This window comes from Pyrgilauda ruficollis, unplaced genomic scaffold (genome assembly GCF_017590135.1).
Source record: "Pyrgilauda ruficollis isolate IOZ18807 unplaced genomic scaffold, ASM1759013v1 scaffold122, whole genome shotgun sequence".
Lineage (NCBI taxonomy): Eukaryota > Metazoa > Chordata > Aves > Passeriformes > Passeridae > Pyrgilauda > Pyrgilauda ruficollis.
Genome location: NW_024510544.1, coordinates 943,524 through 960,834, shown reverse-complemented (window position 1 = coordinate 960,834; position 17,311 = coordinate 943,524). Strand labels below are relative to the sequence as shown.

Sequence of the window (17,311 nt, the reverse complement as noted above, 5' to 3'; positions counted from 1 at the left end):
CACCAACTGCAGAAGGTGTGGAAGAGGGCGCAGGGCAGCGGCCCGGAGCGCAAAGAGCTTCGTGTCCGGAGCGCAAAGAGCTTCGTGTCCGGAGCGCAAAGAGCTTCGTGTCCTAGAGTGCAAAGAGCTTCGTGTCCCAGAGCGCAAAGAGCTTCATGTCCTGGAGAGCAAAGAGCTTTGTGTCCAGAGCGCAAAGAGCTTCGTGTCCCTTCGTGTCCAGAGCGCAAAGAGCTTCATGTCCCGCAGCCAGCGCCTTCCGCAGCCTGGAGCGCAAAGAGCTTCGTGTCCAGAGCGCAAAGAGCTTTGTGTCCTGGAGCGCAAAGAGCTTCGTGTCCCTTTGTGTCCTGGAGCGCAAAGAGCTTCGTGTCCGGAGCGCAAAGAGCTTTGTGTCCTGCAGCGCAAAGAGCTTCGTGTCCCTTCGTGTCCAGAGCGCAAAGAGCTTCATGTCCCGCAGCCAGCGCCTTCCGCAGGGTGGGCAGCAGGGCCCGGGACCGGCCCCACGATCCAAATCACCTCGTAAATCAGCGGAGCACCTGCCCGGCTCTGTCCCTGAGAGCTGCAGAGGGGGTGTCACGGCCCATGAGCCCATCCAGCGCCGGGGGAATCGCCACCAAGCTCCTCCTGGCCAGGCGTGACAGGAGCTGCGAGCCGGGGTTCAGAGAGGACTGTCCCCAGAGCTGTCCCCAGAGCACGGGCGGGGCACTGGGCTCTCTCCAAGCTGCCGCAGGAGGTGCTGACCCCTCCTGTAACACAACAGATCGCTCGTACTCGCCTTGCTCGGCAGCAGCTTGTCAGCGCAGATGCCTTCAACACGAGCTCTAATAGATAATCCACACCTCGAAATGCAGTCTATCATCTGCTCGTTACCCTCAATAAATCATTCGCAAAACATTAAAGTGCTTCAAGACTGTCCCGGGGGCTCCAGAATTGCTTTGCGACGTGCACACTGCGCCTGCTGCCGGAGCAAAGGGACTCAGGGCAGAGTTATTTATCCACAGCCTGGAGCACAGAGCTGGGGGCAGCAGGGGCGAGCCCCCGGCCCCGTTACCACTGCCCAGACAATCCGACCCCAGCCTGGAAGCTCATTAAGGCTGTTGGGAAATGCGCCGGTTCTCCAGGGAGCCGGTTCCACGAGATTGCGAACGGGAGCGTTCTGCGGAGCGAGCCGCAGGGAGACAGCGGGCTAATGCATTCCCAGGCAATTTAGACTCATTTCAATAAAGCCGCAATTAGATGGCAGCAAATGGCGGGGAGAGCAGCTGCTCCACACCGGGACACCCACCACAACACGCCCTGGCGCTGCGCGACAGAGCGGGCACAGCGTGTCTGCGGGCTGGGAGCCACGGCTGGCCGGGCTGGGAGCGAGGGGATGCTCAGGAGCGGGGCTGGGAGTGCCAGCTGCCCCCTCATCCCACAGACCTGCCCCCAAGGAGCCCACTGCCCCAAACCTGCAGGAACAGCCCAGCGGGATGAAGGCCCACAGGTCTGGGAATTCACAGCCAGCCTCAAGCTGCAAAGCCACCGGCATCCATCACCAGGGGAGAGCCCCACGAGGGGCTGGGCAGCTGAGCAAGGAAGGTGGAAGAGCTGGGAGGTTGCCCAGCACCTGAGCCCTTCACTCCCAGAGGTGTCCTGCAGCCCCAGCCCAGGCTGCAGCCCACCAGCTCCTGCCACACAGCAGCAGGACCAAGCTCCAGGCAGGAGGGGACACACTATGGACCCAGGTGCTGTGGGGTCAGGGGACCCCAGCCAGAACCTCAACCACCATGGGAAGGGGCACAGGAGACCAGAAAGGAGACCCCCTCATCTTCAAAAGCCCCTCAGGCCTCTCCTGCCCACAAGCTAGCCCAGCCCAAGGGGCTCCTCATGGTCCCTTTCCCCCAACAGCCCCTGTTCCCCTGGCCTGGGGACCCACTGTAGAATGGTAAATCCACCTTGGAATCAGCCAGAGGCCGATGTCGCCATTTCTCATTAAAAGCTGGGTTTTTGCTCTACGATGGACTAGTTTTATGTTCCCATAAATTGCCAACAGTTAGCCAGATCCCCACAGAGCCAGGATCGATACCTGGCCGAGGGGAAAAAGTGCTGAGGAAGGAAAAACAGTACTCCAATTAGAGCAAAATTTAAGAGTCCAGGGGTAGGGGTGACAGTGCCTAATGTGTTACAATTTATTGACAGCCTCCCAGAGCGTGGGTTTTGTTCTGGCTCTCAGAGGCAGGCAGGTGTCCCACCAGGCAGCAGCAGGGAGTCACACATCCACTCTATGCACCCAGTCCTGACTGGCACAGCCAGTGCCCAGTCCTGTGTGGTTTGGCATCTCCAGCCAAACACAGGGTGTTCTTGGCTCCTCTGGTTCATCCATCAGCAGGGCAGCTCTGCTGGTGTCCCCTGAGCTGGCAGCAGCCACCCTAGAGCCCACGGGACAGGTGACAGCCGACCAGGCTCTGGGGACACAGGACCAAGGACACAGCTGGCACGTCCCCACCAGTGCCCCTCAGGGACACAGCCCGTCCCCAGGGTGTCAGAAACCCGTGCCCAGCTCTGCAGCAGTCTAATCCCAGTTAAACACAGCATAATCCCAGCCTGAGAGTGGCATCTGGGAGCCCCAAGGCCGGGCTCCCCTCCCGACCCCACTCTAAGCATTGCTGAGTCCTGCCCTGCCCTCCCCGTGCCCCAGGCGCTGCCCACGGACCCTCAGGAAGTGGGAGGCAGCAGAACTGACCACTCCAAGATCAGAGTTCTCAAGGGTTCTCCATGGACCTCGCACCCCCCTCCCAGGTAGGCTGGGGGATGGCAGTGGGCTCTCTGCTAAACCCTGTGGCCAGAAAAACCCAGCTGGATTGGAGAAATGTTGGCAAATATAATAAACACAAGTACATTAACTCTAATTCTGCGAAGCCTTTGGCTATATTAATCTCTCTTTAATGTAATCACCTATAAATAAGTGATGACCCCATGATTTAATATGACATCTGCCATCCCCATTTCTACACGAGCTGTGAAGCAGAGCCTCTGGTGCAGGCAGGGGTGGGATTCGTGTGTGGGACTGGCCAGGGCAGCAGCCAGCTCCTCAGCCCAGGGCTCAGCTCCAGCTCAGCACGCCCAGCAGGATGGATGGGAACATGGAAACACAGACCAAGGCTCCACGGCAGGGGCCGTGTGTCCCCCAGGGCCCCGGGACCGTGTGGGCAAGGGTGATGCAGCTTAGCTGTTGATAAACACCAACATCAGCATTTCTGTAACCACCACCAGGCAAGGGGAGACCAGGACAGCCCCTCTGGGGGTTTGGGGAACCAGGGGGATTCACTGACAGCTCCCCTTTGGTGAGCACATGGGGGTGATAATGCTGCTCACCTGGCAACAGTCCCCGCCTGCAAAAATGTGCATGGAGCAGGAGAGAAAAAGAACCCTTGAGAGTCAAAAATTGTGTTAAAAGGCGAGTTTGTGAAGCCCAGGCCAGCCCCTGATGCACTGATCCGAGGGCTCACTGGAGCAGGAGGATCTGAGTCCACACAGAGAGGGCTGCAGGCACAGGGGGCACGTCCTCTTCCATCCCCCTGCCCAGAGGAGACCCTGGGTGGGCAAAGCCTCCTGTGCCCCCTTTGCCCCGAGACTGGCAGCTGGAGCAGCTCTCCCTGCCCAGGCTGGCTCATGCAAACACTCCACCAAGGACAGAGGGTTTCCATTCAGCACCCAGCAGAGGCAGCCTGTCCTCCTCCTGCCTTGCTCCATCCTCATCCTCGCCGGGCTGGGGCAGGTGGCAGCAGGAGCCGCCCATCCACGCTCTCCTCTGCGTCTGGAGCCAGCACTGCACACCCTGCTAAAGGAAAAACAGGCTGTAATTAGGACAGAGCTGGAGGAGCTTCAAGCCCCCAGTGTCCGGTGGTGGCAGAAGCCCCTGAGGCCACCCCTGCCCTCCAGACCTTTGGCCCTGTTGAGGGCAGGGGCGGCCCGAGGGTCTCCTGGACGTGTGGGGATCTGGCTGGGGCTCTCCTGGCCCCAAATGCCACAGCACCTGGGTGTGTGTGTCCCTCCTGTCTGGAGCTTGGCCTCACTGTGGGCAGGGCTGGGGGCTGCAGGGGACTGCTCTGGCGCTGAGAAGCCCCTTCCCCAGGGGGGCAGACCCCGAGGTGAGGCACGGAGGGGTGGCAGGAACACCCCCAGCTCTGCCTGAGCAGGGGTCAGCCACAGGAACCCAAGCACGCTGCCCTGGGCTCGGGGACAAACCCAGCGGCACGCGGCTCTGCGCAGGTGCCGAGCACACCTGGGCTGCAGCACACCTGGGCTGCAGTCTGTGGAGAGAGAACACCAGGGCAGCCCGGCACAGCCCTGCCCTGCCCTGCCCAGCACCAAAGGAGCCCCGGGGCACGCGGCGAAGCTCCCAAACCTGCAGCCTGGAAAAACGCTCACTCAGGCAGGATGCCTGTAATAAATTTATTGTATTTTATTACATATTCCCCTTTTTGCACTTAATTCCAATTCCTCATATTCAAACTCTTCTTTCTGAAAGAAAATGATTTTTAACATAAAAATATAAATTCTGCATATTAAAAGTGCATACACCTCGAATAATAAAACATACAAATAAATAATAAAAGGCATTGACACAGTCTCATGCAGTTGTCCTCAAATAATTTAAAATTTATGGTACAATGTTCAACCCCAAGTAGACAGCCTGCTTTCCAATTACTGTACAGGTCAAAAACATTAAAATACAGAGGAGAATATCAAAGATGTGGGAAAGCCCCACGTCCCTGTACCAGGTACAGTGATGTGACATGCAGTTTGAGAACTGTAGATATTCCAGTGTAAAACCTGACATTGTGTCCAGAAGAGAAATTGCATTTGCAACAGGACTTAAAATTCAATTTTAACCAATGGTGAGGCACAGGTGGTGAGCAAATCTGTACAAATTCATACTTGGAAGGCCACAGGACAACAGCAGAGCCACTGGTGGCCTGGATTCCCTTGTGTTACCCTACCCAAGGCAGTGTAGCACCTCCAGAGGGGTTATTGCACTCTCAAATGGCACACGAGCCGGAGGCCAGCACGCGTGCACTGCAGGGCTGGGTGAGCCAGGACTGGTGGTTACGCTTAGTTTTAATCTGTGTCTTTTAAAAAACACTATTTGCAGATAAATTGAGTGCTATCACCTTTTTAAAAAATAGAGTCCCTAAGCCTTTAGATCTAACACAGACATTGTACAAGTCTTCAGGTGCTTTTCTTTTACAAAATAAAGCTGTTAACAGTAACTGCTTTACAGTGCTTTTGTTGAGAAAACCATGTAGGACTTTCATCTCACCACAGATTAAAACTAAATTTCAGTTCCCTCCACAGGTATCATTAGATACTGCCAAATTCTTTTGGATTAGTAGGCAAATGACAAAGATTTTAAAAAAAAACCAAACCAAACTAAAATTAAAAAAAAAAAAAAAAAAAAAAAAAAAAACCCAAACCAAAAAAAAAAAAAAAAAAAAAAAAAAAAAAAGCCACAAAACAACACCCAAGAGTGAAATTATCTGGAATGTTGTTTCCACACACTCTCCATGCCAGCTGACCAAGGGGAGGGCACCAAGCTGCAGGGCAGAGCCAGGAGGAGTCCTGGGGCCAGCAGCACACAGGGCTGCCCAGAGGACACGGCCCAAACGCCAGGAGCACAGCACAGCCAGCAGCCCAGGCCCAGGCAGGCAGGCAAAGCCCAGGAGCAGCGTGGGCAGCAGGGAACGCTCCCCCCTCGAGGACACCCCGGCAGCTCTGCGTGCCTGTCACAGCCCCTCGCTCTGCACGCACAGCGGGCTGCACACAGGACCCTGAGCAGGCGCCCTGCTAACAAAGGGAAAAGCAACACAAAACAGAACTCAGTTTGTTCTCATTTCCCTGCTCCAATCCCTCTAACCTTACGTTACGCTCCAGCCTTGTCAGTAACGCGGAATCCTGCAAAGGAAAGAGCCAAAGATGTGCAAAGGAAGCAGGGCCCAGGGACATGCTCCTGTGTCCAGCAGCAGCTGCACCAGCTCCAGAGCCACGCTGGGCTGAGGCTTGCATAGTTAGGAGGGACATGCAGGGGACAGCACGGCCATGCAAGCTGCCTGGCACCGAGGAAAGTGGTTGGGCATGCTCAAGTTCAGCTTCAGGAAGCAAAACCCCTGCAGCGACGGCGCATGAGGGCACTTGCAGTGGGAGAAGTGCAATTAAGCTGCTAGCTTTCTATCCTAAGCATCTTGTTTTTATTAATTCATATTTGATAAGTGTGAAAGGGTTAACAATTTACACACCCAAAGTGAGACACAAGTTACAGAGAACTGCAGGCACCAAATTGTCTATCAAATGTGATTAATACAAATAAAAGGTGCCTCTTCAATACACGTCATCGAAAATGTGCTTATAACTTGAATACTACTAAACACTGTCCAAAAGACACAGCCCGAAAAGGGTAAAAAAAAAAAGTCTCTAGGTGACTCCTGCAGGAATTGAGCACTGGAATGAAGGCGCTGCTCTCCTGCGCCCAGGGGGCCAATTCCAGGAGCAGGAGCAAGTGGCAGACTAGGGACGTGGGGTGAAATGCAAGTCACACGCTGGCACAGGCAACTCCAACCCAAAGCCAAGTGGAAACACACTGCCTGAACACCTGCTTTGCCTTGGAGCTCACCTGTCTGGGATCAGGGACACTGCTGGGCCTCCCCCTTCCCAGGCAGTTCCCATCACCATGAGGCATACCTTTGCTTCCAAAACCTCGGCAGAAGGTCCCAGACCCCGCCCTCCCCAGACAGGCAGGGCAGGACAGAGCTGGCAGCAGCTGCTCCCACCACACTCAGATGCCCATGAGACTTCCAGGCCCTACGTGCCACCAGCCAGGGGAGGCAGAGGTCCCTGGGCAGCAGCAGCCTCTGGGAGATGGCAGAGCCCACCTCCCCCAGAGCCATGAGTGCTTCTGATGGCCAGCAGGAACTTTAAGACATGACCATGTAAATGCAGCTGCTCCAGAAGAGCCTCAAGCCATTGCTGCTTGAAGGATCCATATGCAAAGCCACGGTGGTGTTGGCATCTAGGACTTGGCAGATCCCTCTCTCGAGTGTTCCCTGGTACCATGCCACATCCTGGCAGCTGGACAACACAATACCACGGACAGGAGTTCCTACACGTGAAAGGGACAAGAGAGAAGTCTGCTTTAAAGCAAGGAGAGAAGACTGATGATTTTCCCCCAAATCCCTTTAAGTAGGGCCTGTAATAACCTACATTCCATTTCAGAAACATCTATCCTACTTCACTGCCAGAGTCACGACTGTAACAGCAACAAGGCTTTGATAACACTCCCAGCGAACGGTGTTTCCCAGACCCACACCCTGCAACCCTCTCCTGGGCAAGGAAGCTCGTTTATGCTGAAGCTGTGTGCCACTGACAAGCAGGGGTGTGCAGTGACAGGAGTGCTGCTCCCAGGGCCTGCTACAGACATGAGCAGGGTGTCTGTGTGTCCCCACAGGCTCACACACACGCTTCCACGCTCGGCCCAGCGTGGCTCACGTCCCACAGGAACTCCGGTGTGCCCTGGTGAGTCAAACCACTTTGCCTGAGGACACCCCAAGCCAAGCCCTGGTGAGCAGAAAGCCAGCAGGGAGGAGCAGCAGCCCACTGCTCAGAGACGAGGGGCCTGTCAGGGCAGCCCCTGCTGCCCACTCACACTCCTCTGCAGGCACGGAGCCCGGGCACAGAGCTGCCGCTCCAGAGGGACAGAAATCCAGCCTGGCTGCATGGAGAGAGCAGACAGCGCTGGAGCTGGCAGCAACAGCATCAGGAATTATGGAGAACGTGCAGAAAGAGAGTGAGATTAGCATCTCATGGGATTGCAGAGGTTCAATTACTATTATCAGCTGCTGGAATACCAGGACCTCCATCTCCCTCCTACCCAAATGAGAGCTCCAAGGACCACTGTCTTGCTACAGATACAAACACTGAACTGGCGTTCAGCTAAAACGTGGGTTTGGACATGGCTTCAAATTCCCTTCAGTCACGCATGCAGCACAGGAGCAAAACCACCTCAAAACCCACACACCAGCTTCCAGTTTAAACTCCTTCAGGGAACGGTGACATGAAAAAAAAAGTCATTTGATAAAAATAACCTTTCACAAACGTCCATGGCAAAATGCACAGAAAGTAGTTCTGTCTATTAGAAGATCCCAAACCGAGTCAGCGTAAGCCACTGGAATTACATTCTTGCTAGAAGAGTTGTTACAAGAGAAGAGCCAAGACAGTGTAAGACCTTAATACAGATAAAACCTTAAACAAATACTTCAACATCAACATTTCAGGGAGTAATTTAAGTACTGCAATGTGAAGCAAGTCTTATCTGCTCTGCTGGATATAACAGAAAATAATCCAAGAATAATCCAAGTCGTACATTTTAGAAGCAAGCAATGCAATCTTTGCTTCTTGTTGCTGCAATAAATGAGACTGACACAATGCCTGGGCGAAGGAATGCATTGAGGGGTCGGTCATGTCGGGGGGGAACAGTCAGGGCACTACACCTGCAGGCTGTGGCACTGCTGGAGCATGTGAAGGGGATGCAGCAGGACGTCACCAGGACACTGCAAGGGTTGCAGGCAGGTGGGCATGCACCTGCACGGCAGGTGGGCTCATCCCCACACACTGACCCAGCTCAATGCGCTCCCAGCTGAGCCCCACACACACCAGGAGCCAGCTACCCCCAACCCTTCCCTCCCAAGCTTGCTGCAGGTGTGTGGCGAGCAGAAAACTGAGCAGCAAGGCGTCCTGGGGACAAGGCTGCCTGCAGGGCAAGCAGGACCTCAGCAAGGGAGGTGGCAGAGGCCAGTTTGTTATGCTGATGGGACAGGCCACACATGTCCCTGGCCCCAAGCTCTGCCACTGGACTGGACAGGCACAGACCTCGCTCAGCTGAGAGCGTGCCCAGCACATTGCCCAGCTTGTCACAACCTACACAGGCTGTGGACATAGAGGATATGCAGCACATCAATAAAAACTCATGGAATTAAAAAAAAATAATTACACCACATACATGTAAAAGGACTTAAGAAATCCACCTTAAGAGGAACCTTACAGAACTTGAGGAATCTCCCCTGTAAGAAGGGCATGTAAACAAAGACATCAGTAGATGTAGTGTTTTGACCCTGATGGAGGCTGTCATCCAAACAAGAAGGGGAACCTTCCACTGAGGGACATGTGGCAGCCAGACCCACGGGGAGGGGATGAGCATGCCAGAGGGAAGAATGTACAGCACTCTGGGGAACAGGAAAACTGCCCCTCCAACCCACACAAAGGGGCCTGTCAAAGCATGCTCAGGGAGGGCAGGATGACACTTGATCTAAACAACACCCCTAGAGATAACGGAGGCTTAATTACACCACTAGGATAAGGGTCTGAGCACACTAGGAAATGCTTCCCAGGAGTTTGAACAGGGGCATCCTGACAGCATCATGGCCATCCAGGTGTGTGGATGTAACTCTCCCATGGCACTGCCTCCACAGGACGAGCTGGCCAGCAGCTGCTGCCCAGGGATTTCTTCTGTTGTTTAGTAGAGCATTTCAGAAGAAAGTAGTGAAACAGGACAGGCTAGAGGTTGCCTTAGGTATGGACAAAGCAAAACTCTTCACAGACACAGCAACAAAAACTGCAGGTTACATTTCAAACTTCCTGCTGCTGGAATGCAAAAACGGAATCTATTACACAGACGGGCACAGAGACACACAGGTACCTTTCTGTCCGTCACTAATGCTAGTCCCTCCTATACTGGCTGAGTATATACCTGAGAAACAACATTAGTGTTGAAATATTGCCCTTTAGAAAGCTTGGAAATGGAGGGGAGCAGGGACAGGGAGTTGAGAGCAGAAAGAAGCGACAGTCTCTCCAGTTTCCTTCGCATCCTCCACAGCTCAGAACAAGGCCATACACCAGTGTGGACACAGCCCACTCAGAACAGGACCAAAGGAATATCAGTTCACAGCTCTACAAAGCACACCAGTGTCAGTACAACGGGGGGTCAGGTCCCAACCCTCAAATCTGAAGAAAGTTGTTGCACTTTCGACAGAGACTCCTGTACAAGTGCTATGGGACAGCTGCATTCATGTTCAACAACGACTCCAGCTAGGCTACTTGCACCAGTGCTGGCTGCCTGTGGCTATTTGGTTTGATGGCAGAATCAAAGGCGCTTTAACAACTTGCAGTTAACTTCTCCTCAAAACATACATTAGGCACATGAACAAAAAACAAGAGCTCAGAATAAATTAGCTTCTCAGCAGAAGAAAAGACACCTGGATTGCAGCATTTCACTGAGGTTCCAGAGAAGGCCGTACAGACACCTGCATGCTGGAAGGTATTTTTTTCAGCGGCTTGTCAGCAGACTGCTTGCCACTGGAAGGAGGAGACTGGACTCCGGGATCTAGCTGGGAAGACTTGGACTTGCGACTGGATAGCAGAGAATGTTTGTTAGATGTGGCATCTTTTGAGACAAGTTTTTCTTTTGTAGCAATGTTGGCATTGGTTTGAGAGGCTGGTGGGACACCACCTTTCTCCGGTTTGTCCTCCAGCACATTTTTACTGCCCGACTTGGAACTGACACTCCCTGCCTTTTTTGAAAGCATTGTTGTCTTCCCCAGGTCTGCCGACCTCCGTGTCTCCTTCTGCCTTAAGGCTGATTTAAAGAAAGACAAACCCTTCTCTTCCGACTTGCTGTCCCTCTTCAGGCCAGAACGCGCCGCGACGTTCGGGGAGCGCAGGTTGGCCATGGAGGAGCTGCGCACGTGCTTGCTGTCCACCGCCCTGCTGTCACTCCTGGAGTGGCTGATCCGTGGGGAGCTGGTCCTGGAGCTGCTGGTAACGCTCGCTTTATCCGACCCCAGACTGACCTTGGAGCCCTCCCTGCTGAGGCTGCGCTCGGCAGTCCGGCTCTTCCCGGAGGAAGAGCCCTTAGTCAATGAGCCTGACGGGGTTTTCTTGGCAGCCGTGGAGGATGGAGAACCTGACTTCTGCTTCTGTGGAGCTGAAGGGACAGATGCCTCCAGGGGCTTTGTGCTGTGGTCCTTCCTAGCCTGCGTGGGAGCAGGAGACCCGTGTCGCCCGCTGACCCTAGAGGAGTCTGTCTTACTTCTAGACCGGGAAGCTTTCTGAGAACTCTTCAGTGGAGGAGAAGAGTGAGAGACTTTGGTCTCTTGGGTAGCTAAGACTGTCCTTCCCTTCCTCAAACTTTTGTCTGGCTCAGAAGCTCCTTTGGAGCTGTGACCCTTCTTAGGGGTGTCATGTGCCTTCTCTGCAGGCAGCCCCGTCCCAGCTGGGGCTTTCACCTCCTTCACTGGGGAGCTGTCCACAGAGTCACTCTGGTCAACAAAGGCAATTTGATTGTTGTTATCAAAGGGGTCCAGAGCAGGGTGATTCCTGTCTGGCTGCACAGAGCTTTTACCATACCCATCTGAAAGGTCTGAGCTAGATGTCCTTACAACGGACTCTTCCCTGAACGCCCCTTCCATGACAGCCAAAGGGGCTCTGCGAGCTGTCCTGTGCTCCCGCCGGCTGCTGTCACAGGGCTCCAAGTAGCTGCTAGAGAGATTCCTCAGGCTGCCAAAGCACGAGGTGGAAACTTTATCGTCAGCAGCTTCCCCAATCTTCTCCAGAGTGGAAGCAGAGGTATGTACTGGGGAGTCTCCAGAGAAGCGCGACGGGGAGTTGGAGCGGAACTGCAGCTTTGCAGAGAGTGACCACGAGGGCCTGACACCATTTTCACTCACTGCCAGAGGGCTGGTGACAGAGGATCTGGATGACAAGCTCTGACGCTGGACACTCCTTACAAATGGTCGAGTTGAAAATCCTCCTGCAGAGAAAGCAAGTGACAGTCTCAGTGGGAAAGCCAAGGCTGCAGCTGGCTCACCCCACCCATCCACATTCCCCCACGAGAGCCAAGCAGCCCACCCACACCACACTATGTGTCTCTCCACGCAGGCTGCAGGCACAGCTTCTTGCACGAAAGCTGAATGAGGAATCCAAGAACTGTTACTTGCTAGAGGTCACCCAGGAGCAGCTTTCTGAAGCCTCTAACTGATAACCCAGATTCTTCTCACATCCCTGAGCTGCAGATCAAACACAAGGTTTGCACCTCAAAAGTCCCTGAAACTGGCAAGATCACCAGCTAGGATTATGATTCTGTATTAAAGAATATTTCCCAGGGCATTCTGTGAAAGGCAAAGGAGGATTCCTACCTCTAGGTCAAGTGATGTAATTGTATTTAGAAACACAAAATGTAAGTATTTTAGAAGTGTGACTTCCATGGCCAGACGTGACAGCTGTCACAGCACTGCTGCAGGGACAGCCCCACACCAGCTTCCAAATGCTCTGACTGACCCATGAAGCTCTGCATTTTCAGAAGTTACAAGACAATGTGTGGAGGAACCAGGCAAAGCCAGGAACTGAACAGTAACTTGCATAGATAAGTAAATTTTCATCTCCCTCCCTCCGTGGGACCATCCATAAGCACAGCAGCAGGTAATCAGTGCCTGTGCTAAATCTGTCAGGACTGTGTCAGCCACCCTGCGAAGGTGATGCAGCGAGACCCAGAGAGAACACCAGCACGAGAAGTTCCTGACTGAGAGGTTTTGTTGATGGCATTTGCTTTCTTTGAAAGGCTCCTTCAGGTTCCTGCCGGCTCTCCTCCAACCTTTCACATGAGACAGAAGCCCACCTGTGCTCCCTCTGAGCCAGCTCTTGCCTCTCTCAGCTCCTGGACTAACTGTCCCTTGCAACCACAGACGCTGCAGCTGTTTTAGTGAGCACCTCGCAACAGAAAGACAAGCGGAGATACACACCGTCATCTTCGCTGCGTTCCCCGGTCAGCTCCACGGACTCGGAGAGCGAGGCGAGCGAGGTGCGGCGCGAGGAGGCGGCCGAGGCGACGCTGGGCTGCTTGCTGCCCGGGAGCCGGCTGACCCAGTGCTCGCACAGCGACGAGCTGGTGGAGCCTGCGGGGAGCGCGTGTCAGCAGCGGCACAGCCCCCCGGGGCTGCTGCCCTGCCCGGGACTGCTCACACCCAGCCCGGGGCTGCTGCCCTGCCCGGGACTGCTGCCCTGCCCTGCTCACAGCCCTGCCAGGGCTGCTGCCCTGCCCTGCCCTGCTCACACCCAGCCCGGGCTGCTGCCCTGCCCTGCCTTGCTCACACCCAGCCCGGGGCTGCTGCCCTGCCCGGGGCTGCTGCCCTGCCCTGCTCACACCCAGCCCGGGACTGCTGCCCTGCCCTGCCCGGGGCTGCTGCCCTGCCCTGCCCTGCTCTGCTGCCCTGCTCACACCCAGCCCGGGGCTGCTGCCCTGCCCTGCCCTGCTCACACCCAGCCCGGAGCTGCCCTGCCCTGCCCACAGCCCAGCCCGGAGCTGCCCTCGCCGCCCCAGCACCCAGACACTGCCACGGGAGTGGGGCTTGGCTCTTATGGGGCATTTATGGCCAGAACTGCACTTGTCCCAGTGCGCTGTGAATAGCAGCATGCAGGCACTGGCGGCATTTCATCTGCCACCCGAAGGCCACAAAAATCCTTTTTTTCCAGGGGCAGGTCAGCAAGCCTGCACCTGCCCACAGCTCAGCCTGGATTCCACCAACACATGCACTGTGGGCACCTCCTGGGGACTGAGAGTGCTGCCACAGGGAAGGAGCGAGCCACATCTTGATGTCCTGCACAAGGGCAGCTCTGAGCAGTCACCTGTGGGGCACAGGGCTCCCCCATCTCCCTGCCAAAACTGCCTTAGCAGAAGAGCTGAAAGTTCCCATGGCCTCTGACACACAGCCACAGTCTCAGAGATCCTCGCTGAGATCTGGGACACAAGAATAGGGGTTTAAGCAGAGCTGCGTGGAAAATTCTCCAGAAGGACGAACTACCCAAGAAAGACAAGTCAGAGCCACCCCTGGACAGGGCCAGCAGGGCTTACCTGCCACCGAGCTGTTGGCAGACCACGAGGGGATCGCTGTGCGTCGCTGGTAGAACAAGATATAAGCGGTCTGCTTGCAGACTTCACTTTCAGAAAGTTGCTGAACTTCACTGTCATCGAAGCAGTACCACTGGCCATCAACAGAATTCTTGCAATATGCTAAGAAATAACACATTACTGTAAGACTCTCACTCCTACTGCTCTCAGGTTTGTTGTATGACATTTAACATAACCTTATCTGCTCTGATGGACTCTGACAATGGGAGGAACAAATGGATTCTTGCATCATCTTCCAGTCTGACTGGCAAGATGGAAGCCTGAGGCTGCCAGAACACAATGAACAGCTTACATTTCAGGACTTGTCAGGAACAAATGGATTCTTGCATCATCTTCCAGTCTGACTGGCAAGATGGAAGCCTGAGGCTGCCAGAACACAATGAACAGCTTACATTTCAGGACTTCCTTTGTCCACCATTACCACTCAGAACAGAACATCATTTGGGGTGGCTCCATTCACTTCACCCTCTGTAACCTGTGACACTGCTTCCATCAGTGACTCCCTTTCTGACTCCACACAGAAATATAACCAGCATCTTTGTGAAAGGCTCCAGCACAGACAGCACAGCAGGACACTTGCCTGTATAATGCCCGCCTTGCATGGTGCCGTGGTGGTTGCAGACAGCATACAGGTCATAGATGTAGTCCTCAGGATCTCTGCCGAGGCCATAAGGTTTCCTCCAAGGTGACCAGTGTGATGGCAAGCTCCAGCTGCTCTGGCTGCGTTTCACAACGTGAGGAGTCATGTCCAAGCCACTCAAGGGAAATTTAACCATGTTCTGAAGTTTCATCCTTCGGTCTCCTTCCTGTGTACAGGGAAGAGCATGAGCTGCAGAGGCCAAGGCCTGGGAAAACCCAGGTGAGGAACACACAGGGCAGAACGGCTGCTTCTAAAGAAGGGATCTACTCACATCACTCAGCAGTCCTCCAGCAACACTACAGGCATCCTTACCTGCCTAAACCTTTTGAGATGTATGATGAGAACGTCAGGTAAGGTCCAGAGGCTCAGTGTGATGCTGCCCTGCTGCAGCTGCTTGCAGTGTGGGCATCGCCATGCATCATCTGGGGCAAGCTACAAGGAACAGGCAGGAGTGGGTATTGGTGTTCAAAGTCCAAGGCAGCCTGCACCACACCACTGTTCCCTGCTGCCCCAAGCCCAGTGCAGACACTGACCCCTCTGCCTCATCTCCCTCCAGCATTTATCAAGCTCACTGGAAATGCAGGGCTCCCAATGATGCTTTTCAAAGTGACAAGCAGAGATCTGTGTGCCTCATTCAGGAGGCACTTTATGCTGCAAGGCAGAATTCAGCCAGTGCTGCTGTGCAGAGGAACTTTTTGCACCTTATAAATGCCAGAGCCTTGGAAGTGGAGAAGAAGGAAAAGGAAAAACCAAGGCAAAAACCAGGCAGACTTGGCAGCCTGAAAAATATTCTCACAAGAAAATCAGCAGTAGAAAAAAAAGCAGGGATAAAAAAGCAGAAAAAAAATCAGAGCAGAAAGAAGAAAGGTGTACTTTGGATGCCCCTTTAACACCTCACTGCTCTCTGGGAACCCTCTTCTTCCTCTGCAGCCCCAACACACTGAAGACTCTCCCTGTCCCCCAAGCCTCCCTCCACAGCCCAGTGCTCAGAGAACTCAGAAGCCACAGAGATTTAAGCTCAAACAACTCTTCCTCCACCTCAGAAAGAACCAACAAGAGAGGCTCCCAAATTATTACAGCTCAGTCCTGGGTCCAAAGACCACCTCCAGACGAGCCCTTCGAGCAGCAGATCAGAGAGGAATTCAGATGGCTTCCATGCTTCCACGTGCCAGGCAAGGGCCAGGCCAGAGCCCTCTCCAGCCTGCCTGGGGCACACCATCACTCCTGTCTCTTCAGCCTCACAGAGCAGGGGAGCAGCCCATTCCTGCAGAACTGAACCCATGAAGCACATTGTCCTAACCCTTTATAACATCCACAATATTTCACAGAAGGAAATTGCCAAAGAGAGGACTAAGTTCTTGTATCAACGTTTGGGCAGCAAAGAACCCAGCAGCAGGACCTCCCACAACCTTCTCACTGCAGAGGAGCTCCCTTAGCAGCACAGATAACTAATCTTGTGTTACAAATCTATTCTCCTGTCACAAGGAATCAATGTTTGCAGAACAGAGCTGCCTGGATGAGGGAGCTCCTGTGGCATGTACACAAGGCAGAGTACACAGTCTGTATCTACCTGTTCCTCTTTGGTGTACAGTTGGAAACACTGAGATAAAGTGCAGATCTGAGGTTGATGATGAAGCTCTCTCTGCTGGCGGACGCTTTCAGAGTCTGGAATATATTCCTCTTCTGTATTCACAAACAAGCTGCATCAGGGAGACACCACATTTACCAGCACATCCCCTTGCTCCCCAGGCTGTCCCTGCAGACAGGGGCTGGGCACAGGTGCAGTTTGAGTGGTCTCATGTTTGCTGAAGGATGCACAGTTCACACAAGCAAGCTGCAAGCAGCAATTGTGAGTGAACACACTTTAAGGGTTTTTACTTCATACTTACTAATCTTTAGTTTCTTTGTCCCATTCTACCACTAATTTCACATGAGCAGTTCCCCCCTGTCCGCATGACTTCAATGCCCTGCAGGAAGGAGCAGAAGTAAGTCAGACCATCTTTCAATCCAAAGTCTACATTCTCTTCTACATCCATGTAATTTCTCTCCACAAGCCTTTCACCCTTCCTTCAAACTCCCACAGCTGAGGTTTGCAAAGGAGTAAAAGGAATTCACACAGCAAAACACTTGGCAAAGCTGGTAAATGCCTTCACCCAAGTATGCAAGTTCTGTAAGGCAACATACACCTGTTACAGAACAGGCATTTACCAACATTTCAAAGAATAACAGGCACAAGAAAAAAACCAAAAATAGTGAGAGTAATATTTTCATTCTGCTCTCCATTTCCAGGGAGGACAGATTCCAGATGGCACGACACACAACCAAGGTATTCTCACACAGCTTCCTAAGGATCTCCCTCATTTCCCTGCTCCTCAGGCCCCTGCAGTGCATTCCACACATCCACACCAGGACTGCTCATTTCTGCACTGTTAACACACCTCTCTCCACTCCTGGGAAGCACCCAGCAGCCGAGGCCAGCTCACCTTTCCACTGTTGGGTGGCAGAGGGGTCGCTCCTCCTGAGGTAGCAAGTATGTTATGCCCACAACACTGACCACTCGCAGGCTGAAGGGGCAAACCTGCAGCAGAGAGAACAGAGACCACCTCAGTGGCTCCAACCCAACCTGCCCACATGCCACTGGCTGACAAAGACTTCACCCTAGAACACGTTTGACATGACAA

The 17,311-nt window shown here is 53.8% G+C and overlaps 1 protein-coding gene across 16 annotated transcripts in view; it reads right to left on the bottom strand.

Annotated features, from left to right (window-relative positions):
* Positions 1-458: 458 nt before the first annotated feature.
* Positions 459-17,311, bottom strand: part of USP31 (ubiquitin specific peptidase 31) — a 32,768-nt gene continuing 15,915 nt past the window's right edge. Inside the window, exons 9-19 of one of the 16 annotated variants that reach the window (XR_005957085.1) lie at positions 17,114-17,208; positions 16,520-16,597; positions 16,201-16,330; positions 14,943-15,062; positions 14,571-14,796; positions 13,934-14,092; positions 12,825-12,977; positions 9,779-11,836; positions 6,650-7,135; positions 5,897-5,934; positions 459-3,820 (exon numbers count right to left, since the gene is read on the bottom strand). Coding sequence is in view for 3 of the 16 variants with exons in the window: in XM_041490398.1 (XP_041346332.1) it covers positions 10,299-11,836; positions 12,825-12,977; positions 13,934-14,092; positions 14,571-14,796; positions 14,943-15,062; positions 16,201-16,330; positions 16,520-16,597; positions 17,114-17,208 (2,499 nt within the window). In the remaining 13 variants the exon portion in view is untranslated. Of the gene's footprint in view, positions 3,821-4,425; positions 7,136-9,778; positions 11,837-12,824; positions 12,978-13,933; positions 14,093-14,570; positions 14,797-14,942; positions 15,063-16,200; positions 16,331-16,519; positions 16,598-17,113; positions 17,209-17,311 lie in introns of those variants that run through there. The other 15 variants (XR_005957087.1, XR_005957089.1, XR_005957086.1 and 12 more) reach the window with 15 other exon arrangements.